This window comes from Tasmannia lanceolata, unplaced genomic scaffold, assembly GCF_043159265.1.
Source record: "Tasmannia lanceolata isolate RefF3 unplaced genomic scaffold, GAP_Taslan_0.1 ptg000006l, whole genome shotgun sequence".
Taxonomy (NCBI): domain Eukaryota; kingdom Viridiplantae; phylum Streptophyta; class Magnoliopsida; order Canellales; family Winteraceae; genus Tasmannia; species Tasmannia lanceolata.
This window is the reverse complement of record NW_027518683.1, coordinates 50,711,737-50,736,014: the sequence shown is the minus strand read 5'-3', so window position 1 is coordinate 50,736,014 and position 24,278 is coordinate 50,711,737. Positions and strand designations below refer to the sequence as shown.

At 38.1% G+C, this 24,278-nt stretch overlaps 2 protein-coding genes across 2 annotated transcripts; both read left to right on the top strand.

Moving 5' to 3' along the window:
- The first annotated feature begins 1,958 nt into the window (after positions 1–1,958).
- On the top strand, positions 1,959–11,460 carry LOC143878696 (putative LRR receptor-like serine/threonine-protein kinase At1g51820). Its single transcript, XM_077380949.1, has 8 exons — positions 1,959–2,173; positions 4,689–5,223; positions 5,398–5,864; positions 7,102–7,240; positions 7,536–7,604; positions 8,734–8,805; positions 8,907–8,978; positions 11,009–11,460. The coding sequence occupies exons 1-8, from the start codon at positions 2,098–2,100 to the stop codon at positions 11,265–11,267; spliced, it is 1,689 nt and encodes a 562-aa protein (XP_077237064.1). The 5' UTR covers positions 1,959–2,097; the 3' UTR covers positions 11,268–11,460.
- A 2,464-nt stretch (positions 11,461–13,924) lies between these two features.
- On the top strand, positions 13,925–23,917 carry LOC143878695 (putative leucine-rich repeat receptor-like serine/threonine-protein kinase At2g19230). Its single transcript, XM_077380948.1, has 8 exons — positions 13,925–14,048; positions 16,367–16,910; positions 18,879–19,339; positions 21,331–21,466; positions 21,898–21,969; positions 22,730–22,801; positions 22,892–22,963; positions 23,595–23,917. The coding sequence occupies exons 1-8, from the start codon at positions 13,982–13,984 to the stop codon at positions 23,803–23,805; spliced, it is 1,635 nt and encodes a 544-aa protein (XP_077237063.1). The 5' UTR covers positions 13,925–13,981; the 3' UTR covers positions 23,806–23,917.
- The last annotated feature ends 361 nt before the right edge of the window (positions 23,918–24,278 follow it).

Sequence of the window (24,278 nt, the reverse complement as noted above, 5' to 3'; positions counted from 1 at the left end):
AAAATAGCCCTCTTCAAAAGAAAATTGGCATTGCCATTCATGATCCCCTCTGTCTTCAATGCATTGGCATTTTCTTGTGTATCTTCAAGAGCCAAATTTGCATTACCACAAATTAACAACACCCCATAAATCATCCCCTATTAAATAAGACTCCATATATGTTCTCCATATCTTGTACTTTGATTGATTTAGTAACTCAATGCAGAGTCTACTAACCCTGCTGCTCACATTCATCTCTGAAGCACAGGTTGAACTTCTTCACCAAGGGAATCTCGACAAGCACCAACTATCACCCTTGTGGCTCTGATACCACAAAGAGAAAGATGCATTTCGCAACACTGGAACATCCACTTCTCAAATAGTGAAACCAAGGGTCACACTAGCCCAAGATCCACATTGAAAATAAAAGAAGAACAAACACCAAGAAAATGTATCCAATATATGATAGAAATAACAACACTACAAGATTAGAACAATAAAAAAGAAACCTTCAAAACATGGAGAAAATATTGGGCTGCAAGTTGGTTCTTTGCTTCTAATCTCAAGCTTGCTCACAAAAGCTTCAATGGAGGTCTTACTAGTGGAAAATCTATACCAAAATGAGTAAATGAGATTAGATTTACTTGTTGGAAATTATAAATCAAAATTAATATGCTTGGTTTTGTTGAAATACTTTGTAGTCTTTTAGGGTATTTATTGTGTGTGGAAAATGTAAGTCTTTTGTTCTTAATGTCTAGTTACATTATCAAAGAATTTAAATGGTAGGTTCATATGTTGTTTCTTAGGATATCTAGAGGACTCATAGGAACTATAACTTTGTGTTTAATGTATTTGCTATTTTAGGTTTTACTTAAGTTTATAAGTATGGAGTCTTTTTGTGTAGATTTTGTAAGTTTAAGAACTTCAAGGGATAGCTTAGAGAGAAGCTTCAAGGGTGAAGGCTTAAGGGATAACAAGTGTAGTAATATCTTGTAAGTTGTTTTGATATATTAAGTTCTTTATATTTTGGTGTTACATTTGTATTTTGGTGGAGCTCTAGATGTGCCCCTTGGCTGTGTATCTCCAAAGCTCCCTTACCTTTTTTTATGATCATAACACGGTATTATCGATCCATTCAAAGTGGGTCAACATTAATCAAAGGAAAATAGAGAGTGAATGGCTTAGGTAAGTAGTCGTGGGTATTAGAAAGTGGAGACTTAAATGCTTAGGGAAGAAGTGATGGGTTTAGAGTTTCAAAGAAGGGTTTGAATTTGACATAGGAGGGAAGTGGAAAAAGAAGGAGCAAACATGTGCAACTCACACATGTGCAAGGTAGCCAACAAAATGACCAAAATTCCCTTGAACACAAAATTACATTTTTATCCTCACTACATCTCTCAAAATAAAATAAAATAAAATAAAACTAAGCTAAACAAAATTAGCTTCTAAGAAATATTTTTCTTGTTTTTCAGCCACCTGGCACCATCTCCTCACTCCGGCACTCCAAACATGGCATAAGGGTTTCGTGCCGTTTGCAAGAGTTTTCAGGCATGTCCACCAATGCTGGGGCTTAATATGAACAGTCTAGATCACCAAACCATGAGCCCCAAACAATAGAAGATTTACTTTCAGCATACCGTTTTGAGCGTGGGGTTGTAAAGGAAACCAGTTTAGCGTTTGTTTTTTCCCCTTTTTTGTTTGTTTCTAATTGGAAACTTGCAATAATATATATTGTTTGTTTGTGGATAGTTAACATTTTTTGAACAGCATATCTGGGGACCATCAGATATCATTCAATTGTGAAAATTATGATAAGTATGGCCCCACAACATCAATGGTCAAGATCACGAGAACCCACCACTAGGGTTTTGTGGGACAAGCAAGATAAGCTCTTCTTCTGTGATTGTGACCTTGGCTGATGAAAGCCAAGACAATTATTACAAAAATTATACTAAGATTATGACCTTGGGAGCCTTCCGCCAAACAAGCAAAACGATTTTCCCTTTTTTATCCATTTATCGCCGACTAACCATTTGAAGATTTCCATGCTTTCCACACCAACTAGAAGAAAAATTCTTCATCAACATTTCATGGAAATTCGTTGAAGTCTCTGTAAGCATGATCAAGGAGTATAGCTGTGTTCGTTTGAAGATGTCCTTGCTCGTATTGTTTCTTGTGTTGTTCGCTTATCCAGGTAATTTTGATCATCTTATCTTCATTTTGCCAGGGCTGTTTTGTCCGAGGATACCCAATTATGGGGATCCCTATAAGTTACCAGAACATGGTACATCAACAAAATGGGTTTACTCCAGTACTGTTTTTTAAAGAAAAAGATTTAATAAAAAAACATTAAAATACATGAAAACTGTGTTTAATACGTTTAAAATTTTATCATTTACAAAATATAGTGAGTGTAAAATTGAAAACATGGCCAAAAGAACGTGTTTAATACCTTTAAAAGGCGTTTTAAACATTTTTCCTAAAAATTGGTGTAAAAGTTTTAGACAGTATTGAACGGTGAACCAACAAAACACATTTTTCTATTTTTAAATAGCGTATAAAATAAAGTTTTGGTAACTATGGGGGATGACTGATCCCACATTGGAAAGGGAGGAAAAGTTACTTGACTATGTATGTGGATTTTTCCACTCTCTGTTAAGATGCGTTTCCAGCATCTCTAAGGGGCGGGCCCAGCAGAGTGGGTCGGGTACGGTTAGTGCTGCTGGAAAACAAAACTAGGGAGGGTAGATGACCCAGAACCGGACAATATCTATACAATAGGGTCGGGGTGTGACATTATGGACAAGGTTTTAAATTTCGGTTTTGTGGGTAGTTTCGGTCCTCACCAAAACCAAAATTTTAGCCGAAATCTCGAAATTTTGGTCGAAATTCCATAGTCAACGCACTCGAAATGTCATTTTCTTGGGCCGAAATTTCTGTAATTTCGGCTGAAATTTTGTAAAGGAATAAAAGATTAATATTTTATCATGAATTTTGCATAAATTTCCTAAATTTCTGAAATTTCAACTGAATTTGGTAAATTTCGGCAATTTCGGTTTCGGAGCATTTCGATTTCGGTAGTCACTGAAATTCGAAATTTTAGTCCGAAATTTCAGATTTCAGCCGAAATTTAAAACCTTGATTATTGTATCAAAGCGGGACCTCCCATAGTACTTTGTGCCAGCGAGGACGCTGGGCCCTAAGGGGGGTGGATTGAAAGATCCCACATCGAAAAGAGAGGAAAAGTTACTGGGCTATATATGTGGATTTCTCCTCTCTCTATGTAGATGCGTTTTCAGCATCTCCAAGGGGCAAGCCCCGCGGAGTGGGTCAGGCAAGGTTAGTGCTGTTGGAAAACAAAACCGGAGAGGGTAGATGACCCAAAACCAGACAATATCTACACAGTGGGGTCGAGGCGTGACAGGGGATCCAATGTAACTTTGTTTTTCCTGTTTGACTCAGAGGCTAATTTTTGGACAGTCATGCGCCATGTTTGGCAACCATCTCTTAGGCATAGTGTTTGTCGCTCATATCTGCCGAGCCTTGGTTCTCCCTCTCTCGCATGTTCTGACCTAGGGTTGGTTTTGTGCTTTTATTTTATCATCTTTCTCTTCATCTAATAAATCGGTAAGGGTCCCCGCTAAACCCAACTAACCCAAAGTAAAAAAATGTTTGGTAACCATGAAAAATTATTCCATGGAATAGTCGTGGGACGTCCAACTGTGTTAGAGGGATGGGGAAGGGAGGAGATAGAGAGAATTGAGTGGACGGCAGTAGAGACAACATCTAAAATCCCTAAAAACTATTAAAAAAGAAAATACCTTTTTAGAATTGGTTTTAATTTTTCCCTAGGAGTTTTTCATGCTCTGCTCACTCCCATCCTTAAGTCCCGCCCATCTCACAAATGGTAAATATTCCATGGAATGTCTGTTTTCTGCGTGGCCAAACATAGCCTCATTTTGATGTTTGGCAACAATGATTTTTTTTTCCATGAAATATTTTTTACCCAATGGTGAGAAACGAAGAGGGAGAGGTCTGAGAGGGACGGAGTGAGAGAAAGAAAAGACAGAAAACTAAGGGAAAAAATTGCACTTAGTTTATTACCAAGGAGGTTTGAACCCATCTATGATGCCATGTGAAACAATCAACTGCACCAAAAGCTTAAGCCGTTAGTGATACTATTGTTTAATCACTTCAACACTGCCCTCACGTGTGGCCCCTCGTTTTTAGGTTGGCTTACAGATGGATTTTTAATGACAAGGAGTTGGTGGGGTTTGAATCCAAGCCGTGAGGCCATAACTCCCAAGCATGTGAAACAACCAATTACACCAAAAGCTTAGGGAAATGTTTTTATCCGTTTAGGGGTGGGAAAATATCATTTTTCAAAGCTTAGGCTATTGGAGATGGTGTTATTTAATCTTTTATACTTCAACACTCCCTCTCACGTGTGGCCGGCCAAGGGCGGAGGCACATATAGCATGGGGGGCCATGCAATGACTACAAAATCCCTTTTATTAGTACTGATATGTGTAGAAATTCCAAGTGATATGCCCCCCCAAAGTGTAAATTCCTGGCTCCGTCCCTTCATGTGGCCCCTCTTTTTGTGATTGGCCTACACGGGGACATGTGGCCCCTCATTTGGGTTGGTCATTCCTACTATTTACTGTTTAGAAGGTTAATTTGTTATATCCCTTTGTTGTGAGTTGTAGATGCTTGCTCTTCTGTGAGAATTGACTGTGGAGCAATGGGTTATCACGGTACAAATGATTACTGGTGGGACGATTATCCCTTCACTAGTGCTGGCTACAACAGGCAAGTCCTTAATAACACTAGCTTCCGCAGCAAGCATATGAACTCACTCCGCTTCTTCCCCGATCAAAACAAGAACTGCTATACAGTGCCGGTGTTCGAAAATTACAAGGTTCTTGTTCGAGCCGGGTTTTATTATGGGAATTATGATGGGCTATCGAAACCCCCCACCTTCGACCTTCAATTCGATAGCAATTTGTGGGTGACCGTCGTTACATCGCTCGACAACGAACCTATTTTTCATGAATTAATATTAACACCGACGAGAAATAATATCAGTATCTGTGTGGCTCGAACACGCGATGGAGAAATCCCTTTCATCTCCTCTCTCGAAGCGTTGACAGTTTTTCCTCACATGTATGTAGGAATGGAGAGTAACCATGTGTTTTTCACAGAGTACAGGTGGAATTTTGGAGGAGCAGAAGGAACTAAAGAGTAAGTAAAATCTTGAGAGGTCAGGGTGTAGCTGAGATCACAGAAAAAAAAACTATCTTTAATTAATAATTTTTTCAATATTTATCTTTCCTTTTGGGTCCTTGTTAGCTGTTGTTATATATGCACAATCATATTTTCAAAATGAAATGAAACATAGAAAATAGTAATTTACAGGTTCCCAGACGATGAGTTTTACCGCATCTGGGACCCAACAACCCCGATCGGATATACCAACATCACTGCTGATTATAAATCCCTTTTAAACAACTACAAAGAAGATTATCCTCCTTTCGCCGTTGTGAGTACCATGATAGAAGCGCGCCAACCATTAGATCCCATCATCCTTACCTTTGATACACCCCAGGTCAATTTGCCCAAGTACGCCATCCTATATTTTGCAGAAGCTTTCAAGCTCCAATCAAACCAGAATAGATCATTCGATGTCTACTTCAATGGAAATTACAATCAAACCCTTTCTCCTCACTATGAGATCTGTGATGCGATCGATGGTCGAGTTGATGGGATTTTCAATCTGACCCTCATTCCCTCCAATTTTTCAAATTTGCCTCCCATCATAAGTGCCATGGAGCTATTCACTGTGAGGAACGACATTTCGGTGGAGCGAACTTCAGAAGAAGATTGTAAGTTGTCTTCCATTATACACATTGATCTCTATATATATAAACTATACACTGAATTCATAATCATCTATTTATAGGTTGCAACATGGGTCAGATTTTATCCGACCAGCATTTACTCATTCAAAAATAAACTTGGTCGGGTTTAGAAATCATGGGCCTTGAGTTGGTTCAGGTTTAAGGTTGAAAAATCCAACCCAATCTTGGCCCGGGTGGGGTTTAAAGAAGAAAAAAAACCCGAAACCCAAAACCAGACTCGACTCTAGTATGTCTACTATGACATTCTTACATATCTCATAAATAACATGACTTTATTTTTTAGTATATTGATAAAAGGGATTTGCTAGGGATCATCACGTACACAAGGCATACACAAGGCATTTCGCGGACCGGCTGTGGCATGAGAGAGCAGCCACATAGGCTCAGATTTTGTCTCATTCACTGCTCTCTCATGCAACAGCTGGTCCATGAAATGCCTTCAGTGATGGTCCGTAGCAAATCCCTTCATATAATTGTTTTATTACATGATCAGGTTTGTGATGTGATAATTTCCCTCCTTCGTTATGTACTTGATGACTTAAATTTAGAGATTTTTAGTGTGAAGATTTGTAGTTTTCTACAAACATTGAAATTAGTCAATAACTTGAGCTAAATATTAGAAACCAGACATGATTGAGCGCACCTGAGAATTTACCTCGGATAGGGTCATAGGATCAGGTTTATGAACCTCGGATTTTCCCATATATACAACCTTTTATTTGACGAGACCTAAGGTAATTTCTCGGGTAGGGTAGCATTCTGGAAAAAACTGACCTACTCGGCCTGCGTTGCAACCCTAATTCCCAACAATCCTAATATGTATGATAAACACACACACACATTCCCAACAATCCATTCCGTTCATGGAGCTGGTGGGCCAAAGACTAAAGGTGACATGCCCCATTTTAGATCAATGTCATGTATTTGGGTAGTGGGGTAAATTATGGCAATTGCTTATTCAAAATCTCGTGTGTCTTGATTTCTTCTTGCCTTTCTTTATTTCACGACATACTTGATTTTTTGTATACACTCATTCATGCTAATTCATGAGTTACTGTCGGACATTTGTCTTTGTTTGCTTTGAGTAGTTACCGGTAATCGGATTTGTAGCAGAGGGTTATTGCCACATAATTACTCCTAAATTGACTATGTTTCTGGGAAAATGGTCTGTCCTATTGCTTCTTCTTTTTTTCCTTCTCAGTGCAAGGGCTAGAATGGATCACCATACGTTCGTATCGGCTACAGCTACGGAAATGGACCGGAGATCCATGCCTGCCGGCAAATGCCCCGTGGGAATGGTTGAGTTGCAACGACAATAATCCACCAAGAGTCACTGCTCTGTAATATTTCGATACCAATTTTAATAAAAAGGCTCATATTTCAATAATGGCACTCCTCTCCTTATACTCACTGCTCTAATTAAGAATTAATCAGCATTTGAATGCTATTAAAATTCTAAATACGGTAACAAACAGCCCATTTAGCTATTTAGTGAAGTGAGGAGTGCCATTTTCAAAACAAGGAAAGAAAATATCATTATTCTTAAAAAACTGTATCTACGTCCATGATGCATATCACTGAGCTAGCTTCACATGATATCATAATACACAACTTTGAACTTTTTCTCCTTTTCAGTTATCTTGCGGGTAATGAATTGACGGGCTCTTTCCCCACTTTCAGTCAAATGCAAGCTCTTGAAATTATGTAAGTTCATCTAAATGGGTACATTTTTTTTTAACCCAGAATTTATGTATGCAAGCCCTTGAAATTTTGTTGATTAGGAAAAAAGTTGGAAATGATATATTCACCCCCTTTACTTCCTTTTGTCAGTCTTCTTCTAGTGTGTTAAAACAAATTCAATGGGGAAGAGAAACACGAGTAAAAAATACAGAGAAAAATGAGTAACTGGAAAACGATAGAAAATCATACAAGAAACATCTTAGGAAACACATTAGTAGCGTTTCAGACGTGAAACAAATAATTTCTCCAAAAGCTAGCATAAGTTGTTGGAGATTGTGTTACTTAATATTTTTTATACTTAAAAACTCCCCCTCATGTGTGGCCCCTATTTCTAAGGGTTGACCTCAATGTGGCACATGTGGTCCCTCTTTTTGGGTTGGCCATTACATTTGGATTTTTTATATCAAAGAGTTTTACGTGCCTAAATTTGGACCCACTTATGGTGGAATAAATTAATCTTACCAGATTTGATATATTTAGTAGTTAGAACTTAGGATAGATTATGATACTAATTTAGATTAGGGTAATCTTTATTTAGCTATTTCTATTCTTATCATAAGATCTTTATTGATCTTTATATGTTTATCTTTAAGTGCGTTATATAAGTATATGCTACTGTTAATGGAAAACATTGAATGAAGATATCATCTTAGAAATTGTGTCTTTTTCCACAAAGAATGATTGATCCTTCCCTCTAAGAAGATCAAATCTTTTGCATACCGATTCCGGTTCGTAACAAAGAGTTTTGAACCCAGGATCTTATGCACTGATATCATGTCAAACAACCAATTTCTCGAAAAGAGGGGCCACACAAATATTAGAGTGTGAGATATCAAAGACAGGGGGTGATATTCGCCACATCAATTTCCCCCTTGATGAACGTCAATCACCTTCCATTCTTCCCTTTTTTTATTGTACTCTATCCTTCTTTTCTTTTTCTTCAACTTGTCTCCTTGGTCTCGTCACCATTGAAAACATACTTCACTTTTACATCATTTAAATGGTTATATGTATGTATTTTATTCATGTAGATCTCATGATGTATATATGGAAAGAGATAGAAATATGAATTGAAGTTTTATTCTCATTGTAGAGATTTGCACAACAACAGCCTTGAGGGGCCCATACCCGAATTCCTTGGAGAACTGCCCAACCTGAAAGAACTGTGAGTGAAGAAATTTTTCTCTTAACAAAACAAAGAAAAATAAATAGAAAATTCAGATATTTTGCTCATCTTTGTTCATCTTTTCTTCTGTGTTTCATCAGGAACTTAGCTGACAACAAATTCGAGGGAAGCATACCGGACTCTCTTTTGAACAATAAGAAGCTATCCTTAAAGTATGAACACTAACCCTGTATCTAAAAAAATTAAAAGAGAAATGATCTTGTGCCAGAGAGAGAGAGAGAGAGAGAGAGAGAGAGAGAGAGAGTAAAATTGGTTGTGGGGCAGATATTTAGAAACTAGATGGACTGCATTTAGGGTAAGGGTGTCAAGGGATCCAGTTCGGATTGGACTTATCTAAGTCTTGGTCACGATCCGTTCGGTTGGTAGGATCCTTTTTGTGTGCTTTCGGATCCTATTTTACAGTCTGGGTCATGGTTGAATCGGATTGTCCATTGGAGTGCCCTAGGTACTACTTGGGCTATACCCAGTTAGGGCTTCGAAGGGGTGGACATGGTTCGGTTCAGTTCGTTCCGGGGTATACCCAGAACCGAACCATATGCAATCGGTTCTCAGAATTGGGAACTAGAACCGAACCATATATCTTTGGAACCGAACCGAACCAGAACCGAACTTGATCGGTTTGGTTCGGTTCGGTTCTGGGTTTACCCAACCTTTATTTTATAATTTTTTTCCACATAACGATTGAGATTTTATTTGTTTTTAATAACTTACGATTAAAACTTTAAAAGGCAAAGCAAAACGTTAGAGGGAGGTGAATTTATCCTCAAGCAGTAAGTGTAAAGTCTAAAGCATTTTTTTCTCACGGAAACCGTATTGAAGGGGTGATTTTATCCGATTAGGGGGGGATATGATCCTACTCGGTTCTCGGTTCTCGGTTCCAGGATCCCAAACCCAGGACCGAACCGCATTCTCACGGTTCCAGGAACCCAAAACCAGAACCTAACCACCAAATCCGAGAACCGAACCGAACCAAATAGGCCAGTTCGGTTCGGTTCTTCGGGTTGAACCGGAACCATGTCCACACGTAGGGCTTAGGGGTAGGGGAGGGAACCTAGAAGAAACTTGAGAGGATCAGAACAAAAAGCAATTTGTCATTTTGGGTAGGATTTTTAATATGTGAAAAATGGGAATTGCTAGCGTCCATCGCAAAAGGCTTTTCGAGGTGGCTGGTGTGATGTGAGACAGACAAGCCGCGAAAAGCCTTTTGCGATGGACCTTAGCAAATTCCATGAAAAATATAAATTAATGATAACATGCAGGGCATTTTTGTACCTTGGTGATATAAGTAAATGACGTGCCGTGCGTATAAATAAATAAATAATAACATGCAAGGTACAAAAATGCCCTGCATATTATCATTTTATATTTTTCATATATTAAAAATCCAACTCACTGGTGTACCTAATCATGTCCATTAACGTTCAGATCGTTTGGATCTATTGGACCATCTGGGTCCATGGGCGCCCCTACATTGAGGCCTTAATTGGACGGTAGGATTGCAATTTGGGTTGGGACCAGGTCAGGTTCAGCTTTTGCTATAAAATAAATTGTAATCAACCCAAACCCGACCCAATTTGAAGGCTCTGTTAGTTTAAGATTATGCCAACCGATTGTGAGTCCAAAACCAATTCCTGGATTCAAAATTCAACAAACAGTTGGTTTTGGACTCACAATCTGTTGCCATAAACGAACAGGGCCTAAGGTAAAAGCTCAACCCGAATTCTCAAAACTTGACCCGAGTTGCATCCCTTAGATCCTAGACTACCCGACATCTCTCATCTTTGCTTTAGAAGGACAAATGTCAAACTACCAATTAGTCCAAAAGCTTAAGTTGTTAGAGAAGTGAGGAATGATAGACTGAAGGGCGCCTTCGCAAAAAAAAAAAAAGCAGCACCTCTTTTTAGGGCTGGCCTACACATGACACATGTGGCCCTTCTTTTAGGTTTGACAATTGCATGTGGATTTTTGCTATCAAGGAGGTTTGAACTCAAGACCTTTGGCTCTGATACCATGTGAAACTACCAATAACTCCAAAAGCTTAAGCTGTTGGAGAAGTTGTTATTTAATCATTAATGCTTTAACACCTAGAGAGACAAGTTTACCGAACAACAACTCTCATTTCTATACTTTGTTGTGTGTGATTTCAATCCATATTTTCTGCTCCTTTCTCTTGGATTTGCAGTGTAAGTGGCAACCCTGGCTTGAAATTTCCGAAGAAGAAAACTTCAAAAGTAGTCGGATTGTGGGTTGGAGGAGCTCTGCTTTTTGTGGTTATTTGCTTCCTACTGGCAACTTTTGTTCGTAGCTCAAGAAGGAGAATTAAAATACAAGGGGGAGAGGTAGAACTCGGTGGCACGGGGGAGGGTCAACCGATTCCTCATGGACTCGGCAACCAGGATGAGCCGATCCTGCAAAGGAATGGTCGGCAGACTGGGAATTAGCCAAAAGAAATGCCGAAAGAATGAAATGTGGGGAAATTTGTTCAGATTAAGTAGTCATTAAAGATTAGTAGAACCTTGTTATGTGCAATGGGTTGGAAAATTGTTTGAGGAGTACAATTATACTAATTGAATAACTAATATTCAGAAGGATTGCAGATGTAAGACTCCATTTTTTTATATAAATTGGCATATAAGAAATATTATGACCATTTTTAAGTGGAAAAATGGGCATAAGATTTGATTTAAAGCCATTTTACATGGAAAGAAACAGAGCATAGAAAAGCCCTTTGATCAATGATCATTTCAAGATTCCTCCAAGGAAAGCTATTTTATTTTTGTAATCCTTTCTTTTGTGAGTATGATAAGAGAGTATTTTGTAAAGAAGAGAGATGAGATCTTGTAAAAAGAGAGAAAATTGAGAGTATTTTGTAAAGAAAGAGAGTTGAGATCTCGCAAAAAGAGAGAGAAAACGTACTGTTTGAAATTGTTTTATTTTAAGAGATTGATTGTAGATTTGATGAGACATTTCATAAGAGAGTGGAAAGATTTCAGGTGAGAGATGGAAAGAGTAGAACACTACTTAAGAGAGCGATTGCCTTAATTATGGAAAAAAGGGTGTTGGAGTTTCTTACATTACAAAGATTGATCACCTAGATCAGTAACACATACGATTAGGGGATGGTGCCCAATTACTTATAAGCCCAACCACGTCCATTCACTTTTTCAATGTGTGGTCATTGCTATAAAAATCTTGTTCGTTTGGCTTGATTTTAGTATGATTAGAAATGTTTTCAATAAACTATCTAACGAGCACAAGATGACATAATTTCAATGTGATTTGAGGGAGTTATGGCCAATTTATGGACATAGTACATATGTATTATGTGATTTCTATTTTACAGTTATTTTAGTCAAACTTATAGGTTTATTTATGTTGCTTTAAATGTACCACTTAGATTAGTTGCTTAGGTCTGAAGTTAGCTTTTATGATTTCTTTTTCTTATAAATAGAAGTTATCAATTGTAATGGACTTCCTTAGAATTATTGAATGAAAAATGACTTTGGGCATTTGAACTCTTTGAGAACTTTCGAGTATTTTCCATTTTTCGCTCTGAGAACTCGACTTCCATGGAACGAAGTAAATCACATCCCCATGATCAAAGTCTTCTTAATATTATATATTTTGCCTCTGTTGCATGACAATGAGGAACCTTCAGGTTTTTGTGCTACATCACTCGAGGTAGAAGCAACGTGTTCAATCTCACCCTTCCACACGGGAGCAACGTGGGAACTACTAGATCTTCCCCAATTGATTTTCTCTGTTCTTGAGGGTACATTGGGGCTACCGAGATCTTTCCCGAGGGATTTTTTTTCTATCCTCAAGGGCACACAGGAATTATCACACGCCAGCTCTCATACCACATGTGAGGACCCAAGTAGAACTCACCCTTAAAAGCTAGCCGTTAAGGCAGGGTGCCCAGTTCCTTACAAGCCCATCCAAATCCATTCACTTTTCCAATGTGGGATCTTCGCTTCCAGGTGGAGCTACCAACAAATTGGATGATTAGGATCATCCGATTGTGAATATTTTGACAAGAATGGCCACAAGAAACCAAAGGTCAAGATCACGAGAACCCTGTGAAACAACCAGTTACTCCAAAAGCTTAAGCTGATGGAGATGACATTATTTAATCTTTTTATACTTTAACACTCCCCCTCACGTGTGGCCCCTCTTTTTAGGGTTGGCCTACACTTGGCACATGTGGGCCCCTCTTTTGCATTTGGCCATTGCATGTGGATTTTTGCTATCAAGGAGGTTTGAACTCAGGACCTTTGGCTCTGATACCATGTGAAACAACCAGTTACTGCAAAAGCTTAAGTTGACGGAGATGTATTTAATCTTTTTAAACTTTTTTTTTTTTTTTTGATCGGTAATTTGGGGTTAGGCAGACCCCCACCAGATATATTGAAAAGAAAAAAGAAAAATTACAAACGGATATAAATGGCTCCCGAGGAGTCCTCTAACAAAATATTTTGGAATTCATCAGGAAATACAGAATGAGAGATTGGGAATCCTTTCATAGGATAGTTGCTTTTGGATAGATAATCAGCTGCTCTATTCCCTTCTCTCCATAGATGGGAGATGCTCCACGCTTGCAGGTTTGATAGCATCGAGTCTATCTTTTCAAGAGATATAAGTTTTGTCCATGGACATAGAGCTGTTTTTTGGATGACATTGACAGCAAGAAGGGAATCAGATTCTATCCATAGGCATTTGTAATTCGCCCTCACTGCAAGATTGAGCCCCATATGAATTGCTTCAATCTCAAGATCGTGAATGGGAGCTGCTGGGTAGCTAAGAGAAAACAGGCTGAGAGATTTGCCGTCGCTACTTCTTAGTAAGCCTCCAATGCTACCTTCTTAGTAATCTTTTTAAACTTTGGCAAACCCACCTAGGCCTCTAGGGTTTGGTGGGACAAGCAAGATAAGCAATTCTTCTGTGATTGTGACCTTGGCTGTTGAAAGCCAAGCCAATTATTACAAATATTATACCAAGACTATGACCTTGAGCTTCTGCCAAACAAGCAAAACAATTTTCCTGTATTTTATCCATTTATTGCCGACTGCCCATATGAAGATATCCTTGTTTTCCACACCAACTATAAGAATTCTGAATCAACATTTTATGGAAATTCGTTCCAGTCTCTTTAAGCATGATCGAGGAGAATAGCTGTGTTCGTTTGGCTTTGCTCCTATTGTTTCTTGTGTTTGCTTATCCAGGTAATTTTCGTCATCTTTTCTTCATTCTTGCAGGGCTGTTTTGTCTGCGGATACCCAATTACGGGATCCCAAAGTCACCCGAACATGGTACATCAACAAAGTGGGTTTACTCCTGTTTTGCTTTTAAAGAAAAGCTCTAGTAAAAAACGTTAAAATACATGAAAAATGTGTTTAATACATTCAAAATTTTATCATTTACAAAATATAGTGAGGGTAAAATTAAAAAGTTGGCCAAAAGAACGTGTTTAATACTTTTAAAACGTGTTTTAAATATTTTTCATAAAAAAAAGGCCTAAAAGTTTTAGACGAAGTATTAAACAATGAACCTACAAAACATGTTTTTTTTTTTTTTTAAATGGCGTTTAAAATAAAGTTTTGCTAACCATGGGGATCCTACGTAACTTTGTTAATTTTTCCTTTTTGAGTTGGAGGCTAATGTTTGGTAAGTCATGCGCCTTGTTTGGCAACCATGAAAAATTATTCTATGGAATAGTCGTGAGACGTCCAACTCTGTTAGAGGGGACGGGAAGGGATGAGATGGAGAGAATTGAGTGGAGGGCAGTAGAGATGAAATCTAAAATCGCTAAAAACTAGTAAAAAGAAAATACCTATTTAGGATTGGTTTTAGTTTTCCCTGTTTTTTAGTTGCTCTCCTCACTCCCATCCTCAAGTCCTGCCCATCCCACAAATGGCCAGATAAATATTCCCTGCAGTATCTGTTTTCATGGTGTTGGTGGCCAAACATAGCCCCATTTTGTTCTAATGTATTAACTAATTTTCAATTGAAATTTTGTCCTATTTACTTTTGAAAAATCATTTCCAAGGAAAAAAGTTTTCATGGAAAAGTTTTTTTTGTTGCCAGACTTAGTGTTTTCGTTAAACTCGTTGGGAGTTGGAATTCCAATTGCCCTCTTTTTCATGGGTAAGCGGGAATTGAGAATTCCTTATTCTAGATCTACAGCTTCTAACTCCGAATCTAGTGTTTTCTTGAAACATACTTGCTTAGCAAATGCTTGGCCTCATGGAAACAGCCTCTTTGCAAAGCCGGGGTAAGGCTGCTTACGTCTAGCCATCCCCAGACTCCGCAATGGCAGCAGCCTCGTGCACTGGGCCGCCCTTTTTTTAAAGAAAAAGATAAAATATCAGAAATTTATTCCAATAGTTTTTTAGAATCCTTATGATTTGGCAGCATCACATGTTCTTCAAACAAGTAATTAATGTTAGAATTTCTCCCTTCACGTAGTTCATATGGAGTAATCTCGAGTTTTGTGTAAGTTTGATTTACTGTATTGCTGTTAATTACTCAAATTTCACTGAGAAATTGTTGAAATTTCTATCAAAAGAGGACCCATTAGTTCAGAACTCATAGTGTTTGATGCGATTTCGGTTGTTGGTGGACATTAGTTCAGACCTCATAGCGTTTGATGCGATTTCGGTTGTTGGTGGACAAAGAGCTATGTTGAATTGAATAAAATCATCAGGGACCAGCCTTATCGCAATAGTTATAGTTGTTGTGTGTTTATGACTTCACTTGTGATGTTTGATTTAAAGTCCCCAAAAAAGCAAGGACTGATTTACCAAGTCCTTCAAGTGGGCTGCTTAAGGCATTGCAAGTTCAAGATTTTTAGCTCAAAATTCCTATTTCGGTCCCCTTACACTTTACTTCATCAACAACATACCCTGCATCACTAGCTCCCTCCCTCGTTGATTGGCTGTTGTATTTTGTATGGTTTTTGGTATTTCCTGTTAAAGTATAAAAGATTTAATAACACCTTCTTCAACAGCTTAAGCTTTTGGAGTTACTGGTTGTTTCACATGGTATTAGAGCCAAAGGTCGTGACTTCAAACCTCCTTGATAGCAAAAATCCACATGCAATGGCCAAACCCAAAAGAGGGGCGACATGTGTCACATGTACGCCAACACTAAAAGAGAGAGTTACACGTGAGGGGGAGTATTAAAGTATAAAAGATTTAATAACACCTTCTCCAACGGCTTACCTTTTAGAGTTACTGGTTGTTTCACATTTCCTAGTACTATTTGATCATTTTGATTGCCGGGTTTCGGTGTTTCTTTCTATTTTAATTCAATTCTTTACTATTTAAAAAAAAAAGGGAGATGATATTTTCACTCCCATTACGCATGCGCCCCCCTTATCAAGTGATTTGACATCAAAAAGTGTTAAAAGTTGCCACTTTTCATGTCAAATCACGTTATAAGAGGAGCGTATGCGTATTGCAAGCGGGGTGAAAATATCATCGCCCAAAAAAGAAACTTCTATTGTTTAACATGTTCTTTTCTTTTGTTACGGGATCTACAGATACTTGTGGTTCACAGAGAATTGACTGTGGATTGCTCGGATCCACGTACCAAGAAGCCACCTCTTACTGGTATGGTGATAATGACTTCATCCGGACAGGCTACAACGCGCAACTCCGTCAAAACAGTAGCATCCGCCACAAACAAATGAGTTCACTCCGCTACTTCCCCGATCAAAACAAGAACTGCTACACCATCGCATTGTACACAAATTTTTACAAGGTTCTTGTTCGAGCTGGGTTTTACTACGGCAATTATGACGGGCTATCGAAGCCCCCTACCTTTGACCTTCAATTCGATAGCAATTTGTGGACGACCGTCCTTACATCACTCGACAATGAACCCATTTTTCATGAATTGATATTCACAGGGACTAGAGACATAATGAGCATCTGTATGATTCGAACACATGATGGAGATATCCCCTTCATCTCCTCCCTTGAAGTGTTGCCACTTTTTCCTTCCACTTATGAAGGGATGGGGAATAACCGTGCGTTCTTCGCGGTCTACCGGTGGAATTTTGGGGGAGCAGAAGGTATTATTGAGTAAGTAAAATCTCCAAAGGAAAGGTAAATTAAATAAAGAATACATTGAGGTCAGGTTTAAAAGAGTTGTTTTATGAGAGTTTTTTATCTTCTATCCACACATAAGTGCAAAGTAACCTTGGTTTCTTTCTTTGTAAAATCGACGTAAAAGAAATTTTAGGCCCATTTTATGTGGAAAAAATGGGGGCAAAATTTATTTTAGGCCCATTTTGCACTGAAAGAAACACAGGGGCCCAATGATTCGAGGATCCTAATATTTAGACCTGGCAAAAAGTGACTCGGACCTGAGGGTACACCCGGCCCGCCCGTAATTTACAGGTCTGGTGTAGTGACCCGTTGAAGTTTGACCAGGCCTAGCCCAACCAGTCAAAGCTGGACCAGGCAGGGTAAAACAGGTGTTCACGAGTGCCCATAAAATCTCAAATGATCGAGATTTTATATGGTGTAAGCCCTTATAGACCCGTATTTTTCAGAAAGTACTATACGGATCACATCATAGGATGATCTAAACCGTCCATGTGATGGAACACAACGTAAATAAGTTGTGCCCCAAAAATCATTTCCATAGGATGATCCTAGCCCTCCGATCTATAGATGTTTCCATAAATAATAATATGCAATTCCTCCATAGATCAGAGGGCTAGGATCATCCTATGGAAATGATTTTTTTGGCACAACCTATTTATGTTATGGTCCATCACATGGACGGTTTGGATCATCCTATAGTGTGGGAATAAAGACAGCTAAAAAAAAAAACTGGGCGACACGCGGGTGCACATGGGCCATATCGGTGGGGTCTGGGTTCACAAAATACCACCCGGACTTGTATGGCTTGGGTGAAACCCGGCCGGCCCACCCATTTGCCAGGTCAACTAATATTTCATTTTTTGGGAGCAGACATAAATGGGGCGCCCCCCAAAAATCAGAGATTTTATATGTGCCGATCGGGCATGCTCATGCAAGAGGCACCACCCTTTATATATGATCCAACAGCAGCCCGTGTTTCATCTTTTTAAGGGGCTGCTATTGGATCAAATATCAAGGGCGGCTCCACCTTGCACGAGCATGCATGATGGGCATCATATAAATTAGGGCTGATAGAAATTTAAGTTGAGGTCTCTTTGATCATTAAAACATGGTTATGCAAAAGGGAAATGATTTCAACGCTCCAATGTTTTGATAAACATGCACTCACTTGTTTGTCGTGTAGTATTTAAAGGGTTTTAAGAGCTTTTTGAGAACCATAGTATCCTCTGACATCCCTTTAAATACTATACGACAAACAAGTGAAGCGCATGTTTATCAAAACACTGGAGCGCAGAAATCATTTCCCTTATTAAAACATGGTAGTGTCAAGATCAATAGCCTTTATTACTATATATTATATGGGTACTTTAGAGGATGAGCAATGATAGATACAGGGGAGCCCTTGCATAAAGAGCCACAAAAGGGTCTCTGAATAGGATCCATGTCATTTTCAGTTACAATTTAAAATTGGCTGAAGAAGTAAAACCAGATACATTTGATGACGTGGATCCAATCCAGAGCCCTTTTTTGGCTCTTTATGCAAGGGCTCCCTTGTATCTATCATTGCTCCTTTAGGATATGTTTTTACAGAAAATTGCTTCTGCGCAAATAGCTTATTTGTGCTCGAGTGCAGAAAACAAGGGTGGGCCCACATTTTTTGGGGAATCCAAAGTATCTAGCAAAAATCCGCTCCATTGGATCATCTTAACCCTTCCATTTGTGGACGGAAAAATGGACAGATACGGTTATGATGATCCAATGGAGGCAAGAATCACCACAAAAGGACAAAGAAGGAGGCAAGAATCACCACAAAAGGCCAAAAATCAATTTGAAATTGACCTAATCATGTCAATCAATTTCATTATCCTCTTTATTTTCTAAATGGATCCCATTTTAGAAGTGTTTTCCATTAAAATAACTATCAAAGATTTTAAATTGCAGGTTCCCAGACGATGAGCACCACCGCATCTGGGACCCAACAACCCCGATCGGTTTCACCAACATCAGTGCAGATTATAAATCCCTTTCAATCAAAGCCATTAATGAACCTCCTTTCGAAGTTATTAGTACCATGATAGAAGCACGACGTCCGTTAGATCCCATCATCCTTGCCTTTAATACATCCCAGATAGATTTGCGCAATTATGTCATCCTCTATTTTGCAGAATCTTTCAAGCTCCAATCTAACCAGAGTAGATCTTTCGATATCTACTTCAATGGAAATTACAATCAGACCCTTTCTCCCCGCTATATGATCTGTGATGTGATCGACGGTCTAGGTGATGGAATTTTCAATCTGACCCTCATTCCCTCCAACTTTTCAAATTTGCCTCCCATCATAAGTGCCATGGAGCTATTCAATGTGAGGGATGTTGTGGTGGAACAAACGTCAGAAGAAGATTGTAAGTTGTCATTTACTATCTCTATATGAATTATACTGAAAAAGCTTAAGCTGTTGGAGATGGCACTATTTAAACTTTTATACTCCCCCTTATGTGTGGCCCCTCTTTTTAGGGTTGGTCTACACATGGAACATGTGGCCCCCTTTTGGGTTGGCCATTACATGTGGATTTTTTGAATATCAAGGAATTTTCAACCCTAGAACTTTGCTTTGATATGATGTGAAACAACCAAAATTACTCTAAAAACTTAAGCTGTTGGAGATGGAGTTATTTAATCTTTTATACTTTAACATAAACTCAATTCATAATCATCTCTGTTAAGCTTTCAACTTGGGCTAAGTTTTACCCGAACCACATAAACTCAACTCGAAAGTAACCTGGATCGAGTTTAGAAATCATGGGTCTTGAGTTGGGGCAAGTTTAAGGTTGAAAAATCAGGTAAGATTAAGGGGAAAAAACCCAAAACCTGGCTCAACTCTTATAGTTGTACCATGACACTCTTAAATATCTCTTGAATAATATGATAAATTATTTCCCATTATATTTATATAATTGTTTTCATTCACTTGATCAGGTTTTGTGATATGAACTATGAAGTAGTTTCCTTTGTAAATTTATGCACTTCATGACTGAAATTTAGAGATTCTGTGTGAAGATTTGCAGCTTTCTATGACCTTTAATTTGAAATTAGTAACTATATATCTTGAGTTAAACGTTAAAAACCCGACCCGACCCGAGAAACTACTCGGATACAGTCGGTTTTATGAATCTTAGATTTTTTTCCAGAAAAAATGATACCATTCGGATCGACGAATTCAATCCTTCGGATTGTGAAGGAAGAACAAGAAGTAAAACTCTAGCCAAGTAATTAGAAAAGCTTTTCTTCTTCAACAAAATTCTTTTTTACAAATTGTTGCTACAATTTTAAGGGAGGATTACATGAGAAAAAAATGTTCAAGATATCCCACTAACTAGTTTAGGGACTCACATACTCATAAATAACCTAGCAACTCATAAACATATTAACTAGCTTAGGAACTAAAAGACACAATCTACTAAAAAAATAATAACTGTCCAACCACACGTCCAAATTAAGAATGCCTATAATAGTTGGGAAGATCTCAAAAAAGACATACAACTTCCTAATTTACCTCCTCTCCAAATTCTGCCATTTAGTAGTCTAAAAGTCAAACTCAAAAACAGGTTGCATCATTATGGCAGAAATGCACCCGGCCGCATCAAAAAACTTAACCTGATTGGCTCTGAGATAATTTGTCAGGTAGGGTAGGGTTCTGAAGAACTGACTCACACCACCCAAGTTACAACCCTAATATCCTAGATAATAAAACACATGCCCAACGATCCAGACCGTTGAACCGGTGGGCTATAGCTTAAAGGTGACAAGCACCATACGAGATTAACGTCATCATGAATTTGGGTAGTTAGTTTGGGAAAATTATGGCCATAAGGTGCTGTTTGGATGCAGGGGAATTTTTATTGATTTTTTTTTTTCACAGCATTTCTTTAACTCATTTTCCATGAAATTGCTTGTACAAAATCCAAAAATTTCCTTACTTTTTATGTGAAAAACTTATTCTTGCCACAATTTAAAGAAATGGTATAACTATGATTAATTAATTTAGAGGGATATCATCCTAAATTGAAGGTGCCTCTAAATAAAAAATGAATAGGGTTTGTTCAGGTTATCTTTTTCCATGGGGTAAAAGTATGAAATTTTAGAAATAGTTTTCCTTTCTAAACTTTGCTTGAAAATTCCTACAATCCAAATAATGCCTTAGGATCCATTTCTTTGGACGTAAAATGGGTGTAAAACAAATTTTACATGGGCGTAAAATTTGTTTTCTACCCGTTTTACATCGAAACTGAGCGTAATTTGTAAATTGGTATTTGCAGAAACATGTTTTTGAGGTTGAACTAAGCCTGAATTGACTTTGTTATTTTGGAAAATGGTCTTTCTTTTTTTTTCTTAGTGCAAGGGCTAGCCTCGATCACCATCCTGTCGGATCGGCTAGATAAAATGTGGACCGGAGATCCTTGCCTACCAGCAAATGCCCCGTGGCAATGGTTGAGATGCAACGACGATAATCCTCCAAGAGTCACTGCTCTGTAATATTTTTATACCCAATTTTAATAAAAAGGCCCATATTTCAATAATGGCACTCCTCTCCTTATATTCACTGTTCTAATTAGCTGTTGAATGTTATTACAATTCTCAGTATGGTAACAAGAAGTCAACAACCCATCAGACAAACAACAATTTAGGCCCTGTTGTTACCATACTGAGAATTGTTATCATAATTCGTTTGATATTATGATAACCGATGGTGACCCCTCAAACCGATTATTGGATTCATAATTGTCATAAATCTTAAATGAAGAAGACCTTAGCTATTTAGTTAAGTGAGAAGTGCCATTGTCAAAACAAGGAAAGAAAATATCATTATTCTTAAAAACTATATCTACTTCCATGATGCATATCACTGCTAGCTTTACATAATATAATAAGACACAACTTTGAACTTTTTTTTCTTTTTCAGTTATCTTGCGGGTTATGAATTGACGGGCTATCTCCTCATTTTCATTACTCAAATGGAAGCCCTTGAAATTATGTAAGTTCATCTCAATGGGTATAATTTTTAACCCAGAATTTGTATATGCAAGCCCTTGAAATTTTATTGATTATGTCAAAAATTAGAAGGGATATATTCATCCCCTTTTCTTCCTTTTGCATGCCCCTCTAGTGTGTTAAAAGGAATTCGAGAAGTTAAACATGAAATAAAAACAAGAAACACAGAGAAAAAAATATATGCTATTGTTTTCCTTTTTAATATCTATTCCACAATTTTTTAGTGTCACTTTTCGTAAAACAATTTTTTGTAAAACAATTTTCGTAAGTTTTACAAATGTTTCTCACATGTTTCACATACGTTTTATAGAGTTTGCCATGCGTTTCACACATGTTTCACATATGTTTCCAATATGTTTTCAGAACGTACCAAGAACTTTACCTCAATTTTTTTGTCAGGTTTCAGAAATATAATGGAAACGTGTTTTAAAGAAAACGAGTTTCTCGCCCACTCAAGGAGTTTTCGGCTACTATGTTTATAACTACCCTCTTTACACTAACCGGGCATGCCCTAAGGAAGAAAATCGGGTGATTATTTCATTTCTCAGAAAACTACAAGAGGGGACATCCCGCCTTATGGGAACCATAAGGCGGGATGTCTGATCAAGTGAACTACTTACATCGATTACTTGGAAGACACAGGGCATCACATCATCTCAATGGTTATATGTCTGTATTTTATGCATGTAAATCTTTCGACATATAGAAAGAGAGAGAAATAAGAAGTTTCATTGTCATTGTAGAGATTTGCACAACAACAGCCTTATGGGAACCATACCCAACTTCCTTGGAGAACTGCCCAACCTCAAAGAACTGTAAGTGAAGAAATTTTACTGTATAAAAAAAGAAAAAGAAAACGAATATTTGGCTGATCTTTGTTTATCTTTTCTTCTGTGTTTCATCAGGAACTTAGCTGACAACAAATTCGAGGGAAGCATACCGGAGTCTCTGTTGAACAACCAGAAGCTATCCTTGAAGTAAGAACACTGATCCTGTATCTGAATAGCCAAGGATAAATGATATTAGAGAGAGAGAGAGAGGTGTACATTTTAAAATTGTAGGAATGAGTGGGTCCAATCCTTATGTCAACTGAATTTAGCAATTTAGAAACTAGATTAACAGGTTTAGGTAAGGGTGTCAAGTGATCTAGTACGGATTGGATCCATGTATGTCTTGGTCACGATCCGTTCAGATTGGTCGGATACTTTTGGAGTGCTTTTCGAACCCTACTTTATAGCCCAGGTCACGATACATTTCGAATCAGAATGTACATTTGAGTGCTCTAGGTTCTACTTAAGGTATACTTATGAATTATAATCAACCCAAACTAGACCCAATTTTATGGTAAAAGCTCAACCCGAATTCTCAAAAATTGACACGAGTTGTACCCCTAGCTGCTAGACGAACCAGCTTTTGACTACGTTTAGAAGCTAGAAAGGCTGTATATATAAGACCCTTGTTTAGAACCTAGACCAATGACATCTCTAATCTTGGCTTTAGAAGGACAAACCTAGAGAGACAAGTTTATCACACTATAATTTACATTTGTATACTTTGTTGTGAGTGGTTTCAATCCATATTTTCAACTCCCCTCTTTTGGATTTGCAGTGTAAGTGGCAACCCTGGCTTGAAATTTCCCAAGAAGAAGAGGTCACCGGTAGTCGGATTGTCGGTCGGAGGAGCTCTGCTTTTTGTGGCTATTTGCTTAGTAATTGCATATTTTGTTCGTAGCTCAAGAAGAAGAATGAAAATACAAGAGATACAACCCGGTGGCACTGGGGAAGCTCAACCGATTCCTCATGACCAACATGGGAATTAGGCCAAAAGAAATGCCTAAAAAAGTAAAAAATTAAGGACAATTTGTACGATTAAACTTATTAAATAACTAATTTTCAGGAGAGTGAATGTAAGACTCCATTTTTTCCAAACATAAAAAGGGCATATAAGAAATATTACGAGCATTTTTAAAGGGAAAATTGGGCAGAAAATTTGATTTAAACCCATTTTACGAGGACAACAGAAACGTAGCATAAAAAAGGCGTAGGCTCTTCGGCATAAAGTCACAGGTTTGCTCCCTGTTGACGAGTGTTCGAATCCCGCCCCCGACTTACCTGATACACGTGGTGAGTCGGTCGTTGTGTGTATCCGTAGGGACTAGTCCTACTCCCGAAGGGGGTGGGGACATCCTACGTCATAAAAAAAAGCCGTTTGATTAGGCTCCATTCAGTTGCACCACTTCAGACTGATTCCAGCTAGAAAACACTTTCATTTTCTGTCAAAAGGCTGAATCTA

Bases quoted from the DNA above. Each gene is read 5' to 3' on its own strand.
- LOC143878696 (XM_077380949.1), top strand. From the start codon at position 2,098: ATGATCAAGGAGTATAGCTGTGTTCGTTTGAAGATGTCCTTGCTCGTA. The intron at 7,241-7,535 runs GTAATATTTCGA...TCTCCTTTTCAG, and splicing joins CCACCAAGAGTCACTGCTCT to TTATCTTGCGGGTAATGAAT. The intron at 7,605-8,733 runs GTAAGTTCATCT...TTCTCATTGTAG, and splicing joins ATGCAAGCTCTTGAAATTAT to AGATTTGCACAACAACAGCC.
- LOC143878695 (XM_077380948.1), top strand. From the start codon at position 13,982: ATGATCGAGGAGAATAGCTGTGTTCGTTTGGCTTTGCTCCTATTGTTT. The intron at 19,340-21,330 runs GTAAGTTGTCAT...TTTTTTTCTTAG, and splicing joins ACAAACGTCAGAAGAAGATT to TGCAAGGGCTAGCCTCGATC. The intron at 21,970-22,729 runs GTAAGTTCATCT...TTGTCATTGTAG, and splicing joins ATGGAAGCCCTTGAAATTAT to AGATTTGCACAACAACAGCC.